The sequence below is a fragment of the Phocoena phocoena genome, chromosome 7 (assembly GCF_963924675.1).
Source record: "Phocoena phocoena chromosome 7, mPhoPho1.1, whole genome shotgun sequence".
Classification (NCBI taxonomy): Eukaryota; Metazoa; Chordata; class Mammalia; order Artiodactyla; family Phocoenidae; genus Phocoena; species Phocoena phocoena.
In genome coordinates, this window is record NC_089225.1 from 63,868,202 (window position 1) to 63,883,149 (window position 14,948).

Sequence of the window (14,948 nt, forward strand, 5' to 3'; positions counted from 1 at the left end):
CAAATACTAACAGCCATAAAAGGGGAAATCGGGGATTCCCTGGTGGCGCAGTGGTTGCAAGTCCGCCTGCTGATGCAGGGGACACGGGTTTGTGCCCCGGTCTGGGAAGATGCCACATGCCGCGGAGCGGCTGGGCCCATGAGCCATGGCCGCTGAGCCTGCACGTCCAGAGCCTGTGCTCCGCTACAGGAGAGGCCACAACAGTGAGAGGCCCCCATACCACAAAAAAAGGGGAAATCGAGAGTAACACATTCATAGTAGTGGACTTTAACACCCCACTTTCACCAATGGACAGATCATCCAAAATGAAAATAAATAAGGAAACACAAGCTTTAAATGATACATTAAACAAGATGGACTTAATTGATATTTATAGGATATTCCATCGAAAAACAACAGAATACACTGTTTTCTCAAGTGCTCATGGAACATTCTCCAGGAGGGATCATATCTTGGGTCACAAACAAAGCCTTGGTAAATTTAAGAAAATTGAAATTGTATCAAGTATCTTTTCTGACCACAACGCTATGAGACTAGATATCAATTACAGGAAAATATCTGTAAAAAATACAAACACATGGAGGCTAAACAATACACTACTTAATAACGAAGTGATCACTGAACAAACCAAAGAGGAAATCAAAAAATACCTAGAAACAAATGAAAATGGAGACACGACGACCCAAAACCTATGGGATGCAGCAAAAGCAGTTCTAAGAGGGAAGTTTATAGCCATACAATCCTACCTTAAGAAACAAGAAACATCTCAAATAAACAACCTAACCTTGCACCTAAAGCAATTAGAGAAAGAAGAACAAAAAAAAACCCAAAGTTAGCAGAAGGAAAGAAATCATAAAGATCAGATCAGAAATAAATGAAAAAGAAATGAAGGAAATGATAGCAAAGATCAATAAAACTAAAAGCTGGTTCTTTGAGAAGATAAACAAAATTGATAAACCATTAGCCAGACTCATCAAGAAAAAAAGGCAGAAGACTCAAATCAATAGAATTAGAAATGAAAAAGGAGAAGTAACAACTGACACTACAGAAATACAAGAGATCATGAGAGGTTACTACAATCAACTCTATGCCAATAAAATGGAAAACCCGGAAGAAATGGACAAATTCTTAGAAATGCACAACCTGCCAAGATTGAATCAGGAAGAAATAGAAAATATGAACAAACTAATCACAAGCACTGAAATTGAAACTGTGATTAAAAATCTTCCAACAAACAAAAGCCCAGGACCAGATGGCTTCACAGGCAAATTCTATCAAACATTTAGAGAAGAGCTAACACCTACCCTTCTCTAATACTCTTCCAAAATATAGCAGAGGGAGGAACACTCCCAAACTCATTCTACAAGGCCACCATCAACCTGATACCAACACCAGACAAGGATGTCACAAAGAAAGGAAACTACAGGCCAATATCACTGATGAACATAGATGCAAAAATCCTCAACAAAATACTAGCAAACAGAATCCAACAGCACATTAAAAGTAGCATACACCATGATCAAGGGGGTTTATTCCAGGAATGCAAGGATTCTTCAATATACACAAATCAATCAATGTAATAAACCATATTAACAAATTGAAGGAGAAAAACCATATGGTCCTCTCAATAGATGCAGAGAAAGCTTTCGACAAAATTCAACACCGATTTATGATAAAAACCCTGCAGAAAGTAGGCATAGAAGGAACTTTCCTCAACATAATAAAGGCCATATATGACAAACCCACAGCCAACATCATCCTCAATGGTGAAAAACTGAAAGCATTTCCACTAAGATCAGGAACAAGACAAGGTTGCCCACTCTCACCACTCATATTCAACATAGTTGTGGAAGTTTTAGCCACAGCAATCAGAGAAGAAAAGGAAATAAAAGGAATCCAAATCGGAAAAGAAGAAGTAAAGCTGTCACTGTTTGCAGATGACATGATACTATACATAGAGAATCCTAAAGTTGCTACCAGAAATCTACTAGAGCTAATAAAAGAATTTGGTAAAGTAGCAGGACACAAAATTAATGCACAGAAATCTCTGGCATTCTTATACACTAATGATGAAAAATCTGAAAGTGGAATCAAGAAAACACTCCCATTTACCACTGCAACAAAAAGAATAAAATATCTAGGAATAAACCTACCTAAGGAGACAAAAGGTCTATATGCAGAAAATTATAAGACACTGATGAAATTGAAGATGATACAAATAGATGGAGAGATATACCGTGCCCTTGTATTGGAAGAATCAACATTGTGAAAATGACTCTACTACCCAAAGCAATCTACAGATTCAATTCAATCCCTATCAAACTACCACTGGCATTTTTCACAGAACTAGAACAAAAAATTTCACAATCTGTATGGAAACACAAAAGACCCCGAATAGCCAAAGCAATCTTGAGAACGAAAAACAGAGCTGGAGGAATCAGGCTCCCTGACTTCAGACTATACTACAAAGCTACAGTAATCAAGACAGTATGATACTGGCACAAAAACAGAAATATAGATCAATGGAACAGGACAGAAAGCCCAGAGATAAATCCACGCACATATGTTCACCTTATCTTTGATAAAAGAGGCAGGAAGGTACAGTGGAGAAATGAAAGCCTCTTCAATAAGTGGTGCTGGGAAAACTGGACAGGTACATGTAGAAATATGAGATTAGAATACTCCCTAACACCATACACAAAAGTAAACTCATAATGGATTAAAGACCTAAATGTAAGGCCAGAAACTATCAAACTCTTAGAGGAAAATATAGGCAGAACACTCTATGACATAAATCACAGCAAGATCCTTTTTGACCCAGCTCCTAGAGAAATGGAAATAAAAACTAAAATAAACAAATGGGACCGAATGAAACTTCAAAGCTTTTGCACAGCAAAGGAAACCATAAACAAGACCAAAAGACAACCCTCAGAATGGGAGAAAATATTTGCAAATGAAGCAACTGACAAAGGATTAATCTCCAAATTTTACAAGCCGCTCATGCAGCTCAATAACAAATAAACAACCCAATCCAAAAATGGGCAGAAGACCTCAATAGACATTTCTCCAAAGACGATATACAGAGTGTCAACAAACACATGAAAGAATGCTCAACATCATTAATCATTAAAGAAATGCAAATCAAAACTACAATGAGATATCATCTCACACTGGTCAGAATGGCCATCATCAAAAAATCTAGAAACTATAAATTCTGGAGAGGGTGTGGAGAAAAGGGAACCCTCTTGCACTGCTGGTGGGAATGTGAATTGGTACAGCGACTATGGAGAACAGTATGGAGATTCCTTACAAAACTAAAAATAGAACTACCATATGACCCAGCAATCCCACTACTGGGCATATACCCTGAGAAAACCATAATTCAAAAAGAGTCATGTACCAAAATGTTCATTGCCGCTCTATTTACAATAGCCCGGAGATGGAAACAACCTAAGTGTCCATCATCGGATGAATGGATAAAGAAGATGTGGCACATATATACAATGGAATAATACTCAGCCATAAAAAGAAAGGAAATTGAGTTATTTGTAGTGAGGTGGATGGACCTAGAGTCTGTCACACAGAATGAAATAAGTCAGAAAGAGAAAGACAAATACCATACGCTAACACACATATATGGAATCTACGAAAAAAAATGTCATGAAGAACCTGGGGTAAGACAGGAATAAAGACACAGACCTACTAGAGAATGGACTTGAGGATATGGGGAGGGGGAAGGGTAAGCTGTGACAAAGTGAGAGAGTGGCATGGACATATATACACTACCAAACGTAAAATAGACAGCTAGTGGGAAGCAGCCGCATAGCACAGGGAGATCAGGTCTGTGCTTTGTGACCACCTAGAGGGGTGGGACAGGGAGGGTGGGAGGGAGGGAGACGCAAGAGGGAAGAGATATGGGAACATATGTATATGTATAACTGATTCACTTTGTTATAAAGCAGAAACTAACACACCATTGTAAAGCAATTATACTCCAATAAAGATGTAAAATAAAAAATTTGAAACATAAAAAAAAATACAGTTGCATAGTCTAGGCATTGAGTAAGGTTCTGCCCACACACACACATACAGGGGGAATGAATATGTAAAAAAAAATATATATATAAGTCTAGCATTCATCAAACACTATCTTTCAAATAAAGAAGTAGAGAAGTTCTTTCTCCTATTAAAGCAGCTTCACTTTCAGCCTTCCTTTGCAAAAGGAGTTGAATGCATGAAGCCATCTGGCTGTGCTATTGCCTCTCCTTAGATATTAACAGATGTGAAGAACAGGCCAGTGGCCCCCTCTACCTTCACCACTAGCCAATATAATCATCATCCTCTATCATTCTGAAGATTTCCCCTTTTACACTTTTTTCCCCTAAGACCTTTGGTTACATATATCCCCACTATTGGCAACAAATCACAATGCTGGATCCCATTAGGTTTCCACTAATGTCTTCTAGTCACTTCTGTATTCTTCCATATCAGAGGATATAACTGGCTCCACCAGGAAATAAAATAGAGGTCACTGCAGCAGCCGTGACTTTCAAGCCATTTGCTAAATTTAGCTGTCCAATACTTTCCACTCTAATGAAAACTGTGGACTACAATTATAGAATGCTGGAACAGAACAGGAGCTTAAAGGTCACTAAGTCCAATCTCCTTGTTTGTCTGAGGAAAGTATGGCAGCCTAGATATAGCCTCTGATTTGCTTGAGGCCACAGAGCTTGTTAGTGGTAGGGATGGAAGTTGAACTGAGATCTGCTCAGTCCTGAGGGCAATGTTGTCCTCACTCCACCACAGACGCTCTGCATTTCATGATCAGTCTTACCTAACCAGATCTCACAGCACAAATATAGCTGATATTATTGGTTGTGGCTTACCCTCCATGGCAATTCATCAATTTGGTAGCTGGATGTGAAATAACAAAGGTGTCTGACGGATAAGGTTCTCCAAGAGAAATGAAATGATCCTATACCCAAACCCTGCCCCCAACTCTAAAAACTTACTGCTTTATGTTCATCAATAATGAATGGCCCATCCCTGCAATACTCAGAGGGAGCTTACATTGCACTTTTGAGCAGCCGGTTAGTAATGTACAGTGGATAGAGCCTTTCTTTCAAATCCCGGGGCAGCAGGTCCTTCAAGGCTAGCATTGCATTTTCAATTAGCTGCTGAGTGAATGCTTGGCATGTGTATATTAGTGAAGAGGCACACAATTAGCTTACAGCTCGTTTCTGCATTGTGCTGAGAGGATCTAAGGGATTGGTGGGGGAACAGGCAAGCCAGGCATCACTGTGGATGTTGAAGAAGGGAGTTACTCAGACCTCGGCATCTTCACTTGCTTTCTCTAGAATTACAGCTATTTATTACGAAGCATTCTGTAGCGGGGTGGAGTGCGCCTGAGGAAACACATCCCAGACACCACCTGGGGTTAGTCTTTCTGAGCCCTTCACATCTCTAATTCTCATCATTGTCATGGAGCCCAACAGTCCCAAAAAGATACAATTTGCTGTGCCTTTATTCCAGAGTCAGATTGCTCCTGAAGCAGCTGAACAGGTAAGTGGAACTGGGTGGGGACCAGCTCCTGTATGTAAGTAATACAGACGTATATTCTTGTTATTAATTGAAAGCTTCTCCACCTCTTGAATTTGCCTAACTTTGTGACTTCCCAGGACATATGAACGAGAAATAATTTCGTTTCCACATGCACTTGTATTTGAGTTGCATTGGGGGAACTACTGGCTAAAATGCAGCATTTCATGTGATACAAATTAGCACCCATTAAGGAAAAATGGTTATATTAGCAGTTTAGATTGGGATCCCAAAATCTGTTTGCTTTTGCTTATTAAAATAACAGGTTCAACGTTTAGAGAAACTTCAAATTTTTTTTTCAAAATTAGCAAGCTTTTATTTTATTATTTATAATAAAATTATTTATTTATTATTATTCATTTAACAATGAAAGCATTAAATCTTGGAATAATTTCAGATTACAGGCTTAATGTTTCATTTTAATGTTTTCATTGTGTATCCAAAGCAGTAATTATATGTAATATATTATAGGATCGTAGGTATATGTATAATTTAAGAAACATTTTATTCAGGTATTAAAAATGGTATTTTAACACAACCTGGATTTTTCCCAAGTTTAATATGTCTATATATCTTTAGTTCTCTCTCTCTCCCTCTCTCATGTGAGATTGGTTTACTGTATCACCTTTCATATTCAGATTACTTAGACTCTTGATTCAATGGAACCACTCAAAAGATCATTTGTGGTAAAATTACAACAGTGAGGAGGCAAAAACAAATTTATGGGGTCTGCTACCTAATTCATTAATTTCTTAAAGCCTAAATTATTCCTGAATCCTCTTCCAAATATTATATACAAAGTCTTAAAAGTAATTATTGAATCTGAGACTCTCAACTTCCTAGGATGTTTTGATAATCTGAAGTAGATTCACCCAAACTCAAGCCAGATAAATACAACCTTGAACATGTATCTATGTTGAATGGGGCATTGGTTCTATCCTGGACAAGATGTCATTGTTTAAAATTTATTCACTATCCTACTGATTTGGGAATTTACTTATATATTTAAAAAATCAAGGATACATTAGAAATTCTAATCATAATATGTTCCTGTAACTCCTAAAATAAGGGGAAAAACCCCCACACCAAACCTATTAGTTTTAAGTGAATTATATACTTTTGTAAGATCCATATTCATTCTTTGTGTTAATTTGTTCTAAATAATACTATAGAAAATAAGAAAAGTTTATAATATTAATTGAAGTTAGGAACGTATGCTGTTAAATTTAACCTGCTGGAAATTTGAGTTTTCTAAGCTTCTCTTACCCCATTTAGAAATAAGTGTAATGGATCTCGAAAGCTTCATCAATTTATGAGGCTCCAAGAGAGCCACTAAAATTAGCAAGTCATCCCTGTACCTTCACTGCATATTAGTATTCAGTGGTATCATTTGGTTACATACAACTATTTCTTTTCTGTGGAAATGCAGCTTTTTGATCAAAGAAGGTGATATTAATATCTGACAGTTCTGCTGTCTGCTTTCTATTATTCAAAATAAAATTAGCGAGCGCCTACTGTGTGCCCCCCAGAAATTTGCTCTTTATGTTGGGAAAAGATGAGGATGGGACAGCCTTGCAAGCTGTAGAGTAACCTGGAACAGAGTCTGACAGTCTCTGACCTTAGCTGGGCCTTTGTTGTTCACAGATCAGGAAAAGAAGACCTACACCAGCATCACTTGTGATTCTCAATGAACATAACCCCCCAGGTAAAGAAGCATGATGTCTTCTGTACTGATGTGACAGAATAGAATTGTTTGAGGAACATCAAAGAGCATGCCATTGCCAACAGATTTCAATTCGGGATTTCAGTTAGCAATAATCTAATAAGCTAGTCTATACAATGGATCATAAACAAAATCAGAAATAGATATTATGAAAACTGTCTCAGTCAATTGACTGCTTTTCCTCTAGAATGACTTACTGGTGACGATATGCTATGAAATGTTTTGTTAGCAATCACTGTCACTTGTTCAGGTGTTTGCATAGAATCTGGTTCAGTGCTTATTAATGAGCCTGGTAGAAAGTTGTTTAATTAGGGTTCATAGCTCAAATTGCAGCCCTGGAGATGCTTATATCTTTACAGAGTTGTTTTTTAATCAAAGGTTATCATGGGGTGGGCAATGAGCCAGCACTGGCTACAGCTTTGATGCTGATGTAATCTCTGAATAATGCAATTGACAAGTAACCAGATCAATTTTCAGCACTGCCCATTTGGGAGCCATTCTGAAGAGTTGCATCCATTTGTTGAGGTTTTATTCTCCATTTCCCATATAAAGTAAAGCTGCATTATTATTCCTGATAAAGGACTATGATCTGCAACACACAAACACTATGTACTTATTGAATGGGGGTGATTTTAATTTCACATTTAAGCTCTGTTTCTAGAAATACAAGTAAGACAGCAAAGGTCACGGCACTAATTTGTATCCAGGCAGGACTTGTTGTTGGATTTTTTGCAGGTATAAACAATAAAGGTGGCTGAAAAGAGTTTAGTGGAAACATAGTAAGTGTAATTACAGATTGTAGTGAATGATTCGTTTTAAGAACACTGGGGCAAAACAGTCTTTGACTTTTTCAGATTCCTTTCTAATTAGAGAAACATATATAAGAAAGTAAAATTCTAATAGCATATTAGTCATGGAGCCCAAATACAGAAAGATGTTCAGTTGTTGGGAAACAAATAGGCAAATTTATTCCTGCTGAAAACAAAGAATTATAATTTGATGCTGTATCTTTAAAGTGCTATAGCATTTTAAAATCATTTTCAAATATATTATTTCACTTAATAAATATAACTTATATTTGGTTGAATAAGAGATGCAACTGGTAAGAGGTGCAAATAAATAGAAGTAAATAAACATAATAATGAAATCTTTTCATATTGGAGGTAATTTTAGAGCAATTTTCCATCACAGCCTTTTGCTCATAGTGGCAGAATTCTCCACAGTGTCCTAGAACTTACCTCTCTATGCTAACCTTGAAAAGTGTTGCCCAAAGATATAATAATAAGAACAGAATCTTCATAACAGCAACAACAAAAAAACTTAATTGTTAAATGACCTTGTTAAAGCAATTGTTGCTTTTAGCCCTCAAAAGCAATGTGTTCTTTGACAAATAAAAATCGGGTGCAGCTTTAAATCCTGGTAAATAAACAAATCTCTTCAATTTATTGAAATTGCCCAGGACACATATGAGTATTCTTGGAATCACCTATCATTAATGCTCTTTAAAATTCAAATCCCTGAAAATCTTTCTTGTCAATTAATGAAGCAAAGAAAATTAAATTTTCCATTACAGAGACATAATTAACACACCTTTCCAATTCATATGATAAGATCAGTATATTGTAATCATTGTTAAATGAATTAGACATGGCTTACTTTAAAAAAAATCTTTTCAGGAGTTTGCAGAAATAGTCTGTTATAAAAGAATATTTGAAAGAATGATTTAATTTTAGATTAGAAATAAAGGAAATAGAAAGATATTTCAACATGTAAATCCAGATTGTTTGCTAGTTCATCTTTGCCTGTGTAAACATATAGATGAGGTGGGCACCTGATTGGTAAGATTCCAGGGGCAACAAAATGTCACATCAGTCCCTTTCTAACCAACAGCCTAGAATTCTCAGCAGTAGAAACACGAGAGAAACAGTTACATAACCTGTTAAGGATATATCCTCCAGCATAGATTAATCAATTTAATTCAAAATAATGGGACACAAGACTAAAAATGTTAAATTGAAGGCATCATACCTGAAAAAGTTTAAAAGCAAAGGGTGTGTCTTTATGGTGGAGAAGGCAGAAACAACGTTTGCTTCTTGGAATGACTCTAAACAGCCAAACAGCCAATGGCAGTAAAAAGGTACTAGAAGCCAGAGATGCAGGGGTAGAGGTGCACCAAAGACAAATTTCATCTTTTTCAAATGTTTTCTAGGGCTACCAGTTTGACCTTGTAGCAAACTGCTTATCTTTCAGAATTTTTAATCTTCTGAGTAAGTGCCTATTTATGATAACCTCTCTGAGGTTATACAGTAAGAGTCTCATTGTCTCGTCTTGTACTATTTATTTTACTCTTGTACAATACGTAGTTAACTGGTTTGGTTTCTATATTTTTATTTAAAGGGATGACTATATATAAATCTTCTCTATTTAGAAGTAAATGGCAATGTCACTTTCTGCAATTTACTTCATCACATTCCTAGATTTACTTAAACATTACTTGTATTTACAAAAGTAGGCTTATGAGAAGACTGTATATTTATTTGGCTACCAGTATTAGAAACCTAGAATTGGGAAAGAACTTCAGAAAATACCTAATCTAACCACACTTCTTCATGAAAGATACAGAAATCGACCCAAGTCCCTGAGACTTGCTCCATTTTGTATATATCAGAGAAGAATCCATAGTTACAACTAGTTTTCAATATGATATCAAATAATTTTATAAGTTAGAAAACAGTTTCTTATGAAAAACTTGAGTGATGCCCCACTTTATTCTAAAATAACTCTTCATTTACTCTTGTCAATAAAAGTTCATTTACTCACCTTTTTAAAAAATTTATTTACTTATTTATTCGTCTGCACTTGCGGGCTTGTGGGATCTCAGTTCCCCAGGGATTGAACCCAGGCCACGGCAGTGAAAGCCCAGAATCCTAACCACTAGGTCACCAGGGAACTCCCTACTCACCTTTTTAAATACATAAGGCAGTTCTTCATTACCTTCTTTTCTGGATTGAATATTCCCAGCACCCAATAAGGGCCTTAATGAGCTCTATCCAAATTCTCCTTGTCTCTAGGCCTTTGGAGCCTAGAGCTGGACACAGTCTTCCAGTAAAAAGCCAGATTAGAACAGGCCTTCTGAATGTTAAAGTTTGTGGCATCCATTCTTTTCCACTTGCTGTTAAGCAGAGACAATATGGTTACAACTAAGTTTAATGGACCTGATGCCTATTGAACATGAGTGAACTGTAAAAGGCCAGGAGCTTACTGAAGATTTGGATAAGTGCACAGGCGTTCTGGCATCATTTAGAAGTTTGTTGTACATCTAATAAGTGGGACCAGACATATAATGTAAAATGGGGGATATTTATTGAACTTCCTATCGAAGCCAAATTTGGGGGAGACTGACTTTCTCTTCAACACTTTTCGCTCCAAATATTCTTAGAAATGAGGAATAAAAATAAAGCATTTTCTCACATGGGCCATGTTCCTAAAAATTACTTAATAATGAGACATATGAATTCAATATCTCACCATCTCCTTTCAATCTTGAGAGTAAGCGTAGTCAGTAAAGAGAACGGGGATTTCCAGTTGATTGGGGTATTTGTCTCCGCACACTGAAAAAGAAGCCACAGTCCGTTCTGAAAGTAGCACGTGACTTTCTAAATGAGGCTTGCATTTTAGGAATTTGACAGTAAGTTGACTAATAAGATTTTCAAGGCTCTGTATTTAAAATCCTGAGACACTGGATGACACAGAATATTGCTGGACTCAGACTGAGCTGTTCAAAGCAGAGAGGCTCCAGAAATTTTCAGTGATGTGAGGTTTTGCAGGGTCATCAAGTTAAAGTGGACATTTATTTCTAGTGTTAGGGCATTCATATGCAAACAGTCTCTCTTCATGGAGACCCTGTATTTTACAAAATGAGTGATTGATAGGCAATGGGCACCCTGAGTACAAGTTCCAGGAATCTCACTGAGGATTTTCCTGGGATTCTTAAGGATGGGTAAGACATCATCAGTCCCACACCTGGAGGGGCCTGTGACCCGCAGGGACCTCCAATCAAATGTGTTCGAGTAAAAGCTGTACTGGACCTATAGTCCATACAGTTTTGTTTCATTCTTTTTTCTCATCTCCTTTGGGAATGTGGTTGTAATTCATTCTGATCTACAATTGCCGTTGATTCTTCAGCATTTATTTTGCCTTCTGAACATTAATGACAGTACAAAAGAAAGAAAGGTCCAGTGTTTGAAGACTCTTCAAGGTTTAACTGGTATGAATTTCTGTCAGAAAAGCCTATTTTTTTCTCCTCAGCATTTATTTCTATAAGTTATGGAATGCCAAACCATGCTGAATGAGTTAAAGATAAGTAATGCAGGGACTTTCCTGGTGGTCCAGTGGTTAAGACTCTGAGCTCCCAATGCAGGGGGCACAGATTCCAACCCTGGTGCGGGAACTAAGATCTCACATGCTGCACGGCACAGCCAAAAAAAAAAAAATTTCAAAGATAAGCGATGCATGTGGCTTTCAGAGGTTCATGTACTGTACAACTGATTGACTTATTTTCCTATAACTATTCAGTCTATGCAGCCAAATAGCCCTATCAATAGGAATAACTGTGAGCCAAAGATGAGGTTCCAGTTCTTAGTCACGCCGAAGTTTGCTATAATAAGTGTGCAAAGGGCTAGTGTAATCTTCAAATTGAATGGAAGAAAAATGAAAGGGCAAATTATAAAACTATGAAATAATGCTGTTTTATTTCAGCAAGATTACTACTTTTGCTCATTTTGAGCAATAGTATATACTGCTCACCTTTTACACTGATTTTAATAAGAAATAGCTTAGTGAAATATGACAGAATTATGGTAGGTTCAATTCACTTCCTTTTTCTTGGTCTCTGTTTTCCTACTTGTGGGGATTATAGCAGGTGAAAATAACCCTAAGGTACTTCTGCATAATGTAGAAAGGCAGTGTTTGTAGTAGGTAAAGCACTGCCTTTGGAGTAAGACTTGGGTTTGAATCCCAGCTTTGCCACTTTCTGGTAGTGAGACATTGGGTGTGCAGTTGACCTCTGTGGGCTGTTTTCCCCTTTTTAAAAGAGGACATCGGGCTTCCCTGGTGGCGCAGTGGTTGAGCGTCCGCCTGCCGATGCAGGGGACACGGGTTTGTGGCCTGGTCCGGGAGGATCCCACATGCCGCGGAGCGGCTGGGCCTGTGAGCCATGGCCGCTGAGCCTGCGCATCCGGGGCCTGTGCTCCGCAACGGGAGAGGCCACAACAGTGAGAGGCCCGTGTACCGCAAAAAAAAAAAAAAAAAGAGGACATCGAGGTATAAGAAAATGCATAGCACAGTGTCTGCAACCAAATAGATACTGAAGACATGAGATCCCCCTGCATCATTATATCCATGCTGAGTTCTCCTAAAACCTGCATTTCCTTTTTTTTTGTTTGCGGTATGCAGACCTCTCACCGTTGTGGGATGCGCAGGCTCAGCGGCCATGGCTCACAGGCCCAGCCGGCACGAACCCGTGTCCCCTGCATTGGGAGGCGGACTCTAACCACTGCACCACCAGGGAAGCCCTAAAACCTGCATTTCTTATCAGATGATGGCCCAGCTCTTTTCCCATCCTGACTGCATTAGGCGGTGTCAAACAGTGTCCCCATGAGGCACTGGTTCTTGATAAGAGAAAAGATGTACCATAACTCCTAATTCATCAGGATAAGAATACACAATTATGGAATTGTTATGGATCTTATACCGTGGTATTTGTTCAACTGACCATGTCTGGTTTACAAACATAATTTTCATGAAATATGAGTCCTTGGGAATATTTTAAAAATAAGCATGCTACTGATGTCTATAAAGTTATGAAAAAATATATTGCAAGTAAGAGATCTTTGTGAAAGATTTGTATCCAATCAAAAATGCAATTCATGGGAATTCCCTGGTGGTTCAGTGGTTAGGACTCTGTGCTTTCACTGCTGAGGGCCCGGGTTCGATGCCTGATCAGGGAACTGAGATCCTGCAAACCACTTGGTGCAATCAAAAAAACAAAAAAAAATGCAATTCATATCCTAATAGTATGTGGAAAGCAAGAAGATTGAATATGGATGCAATTCATATCCTAATAGTATGTGGAAAGAAAGAAGATTGAATATGGCGTATAAAAATCCTTTCGTGGTATCTATTAAACTCTCATTTGATTGCTCACATTTGATTCCACTCCATTTGCTCTCACTTCCTTCCATACACCATTCCTGTGCTATATTCTGGGTAAGCTTTCTTCCTTTGGTTCCTCCTTTTGGTTCCTTTGCCAACTCTTAAGACAGCCTAGACTGACTCATTTGTGTAAATCATTCTCCATGTTTTCCAATTAATCTTATTTAAATTGCAGCCTGAGGCTCATTTAAATCTCAAAACTTTCCCCTAACTAATCTGATTCATTGTTTGGCTTTGTTATTCCAATACTCTCCTCTCACCTGCAACTCTTGAAGGTATTTATTGATTTATACATTCAATTCAATTATTTACTGAGTCCTTATTCTAAATCCTCGAGGAACATGTGGACTAGGTAACAGAGAATAATACATCTGGATGAACCAGGATACAATTGTAATAACAGAAATTCCAACAGCTCAGACCACAGTAAGATTAATTCTGGCCAAGACATAGAGGCATTTATTTATCATGCTCACTATTCTATGAAACATTTGTAAAACTTGTCTTGATCTTCTGGCTTTAAGCTTTTAAGAACTGGCATCAGAGCTAAAAGTTTACTATTTATTCCAAACTAGTAGCACAGATATAGCTACTCAAAACTAGTAGCATATCTAGTAGATATTAGATGCCCATGGTCTATTAAATTTAAGTGGATAAAAAAATATATTCTCAAATCCAATGGCAATCTATCAAACTTTCTGGGCACTTATTCTAGCTAAGGCACAGTGTTAGCTGCTCTAGGGGATAAAATAGGTAAGTCACCATCCCTGACCTCATGGAGAAACCTACCTGAGGCATAATTTGACACATGTATATATATTGGTAGTAAGATCAACAACATGTGGCAAAATACAAAATATATTTCAATTCAGTGCAGAAATGTTTACCATAGGATGTTTTGGGTGATTAGGTTATAATGTTGTAAAATACGGTACAGAGCCTAGATGCTTGATAAATGGCAACTCTTATTTTGGAGAGGCCGGCATGTACTACTTAGGAATAGAGGTGTTGGAATCACTCAGGCTTGAATCTGGCTCTCAGATGGCTGCTTACTGCCTGTGTTACCCCAAAAAAGTGGCTCATCCTTTTAAGGCCCATTAAAAGTGGGGAAGCTGGGTTCACGAGGCTCTGAAAAGCTTGTTTTTTTTCAACACTACCAAATATAAATATATTTATATTTGGTATATATAATATATATATATTATAAATATATCTCTATATTTATATAGATATATATCTATATATATAATATAAATATAAAATATATTCATTAGAAATAAGGCTATTCTGCATCCATTGAATAAACAGATGTACATCTTTGTGTCTACATAATAGTACACACGGACAACATTGTAATCAGCTGTTCTGCGGAGTTTAAGGGCACATTCAATTTCAAATTTAAGCTAGAAAAAGT

General features: G+C 37.4%; 1 protein-coding gene across 2 annotated transcripts in view; it reads left to right on the plus strand.

The window, feature by feature from the left end:
• Positions 1 to 5,481: 5,481 nt before the first annotated feature.
• PPP1R1C (protein phosphatase 1 regulatory inhibitor subunit 1C) overlaps positions 5,482 to 14,948 on the plus strand; it is a 127,463-nt gene continuing 117,996 nt past the window's right edge. Inside the window, exons 1-2 of one of the 2 annotated variants that reach the window (XM_065881089.1) lie at positions 5,482 to 5,562; positions 7,222 to 7,303. In XM_065881089.1, coding sequence (XP_065737161.1) covers positions 5,482 to 5,562; positions 7,222 to 7,303 — 163 coding nt within the window. The remainder of the gene's footprint in view (positions 5,563 to 7,221; positions 7,304 to 14,948) is intronic. The other variant, XM_065881090.1, reaches the window with a different exon arrangement.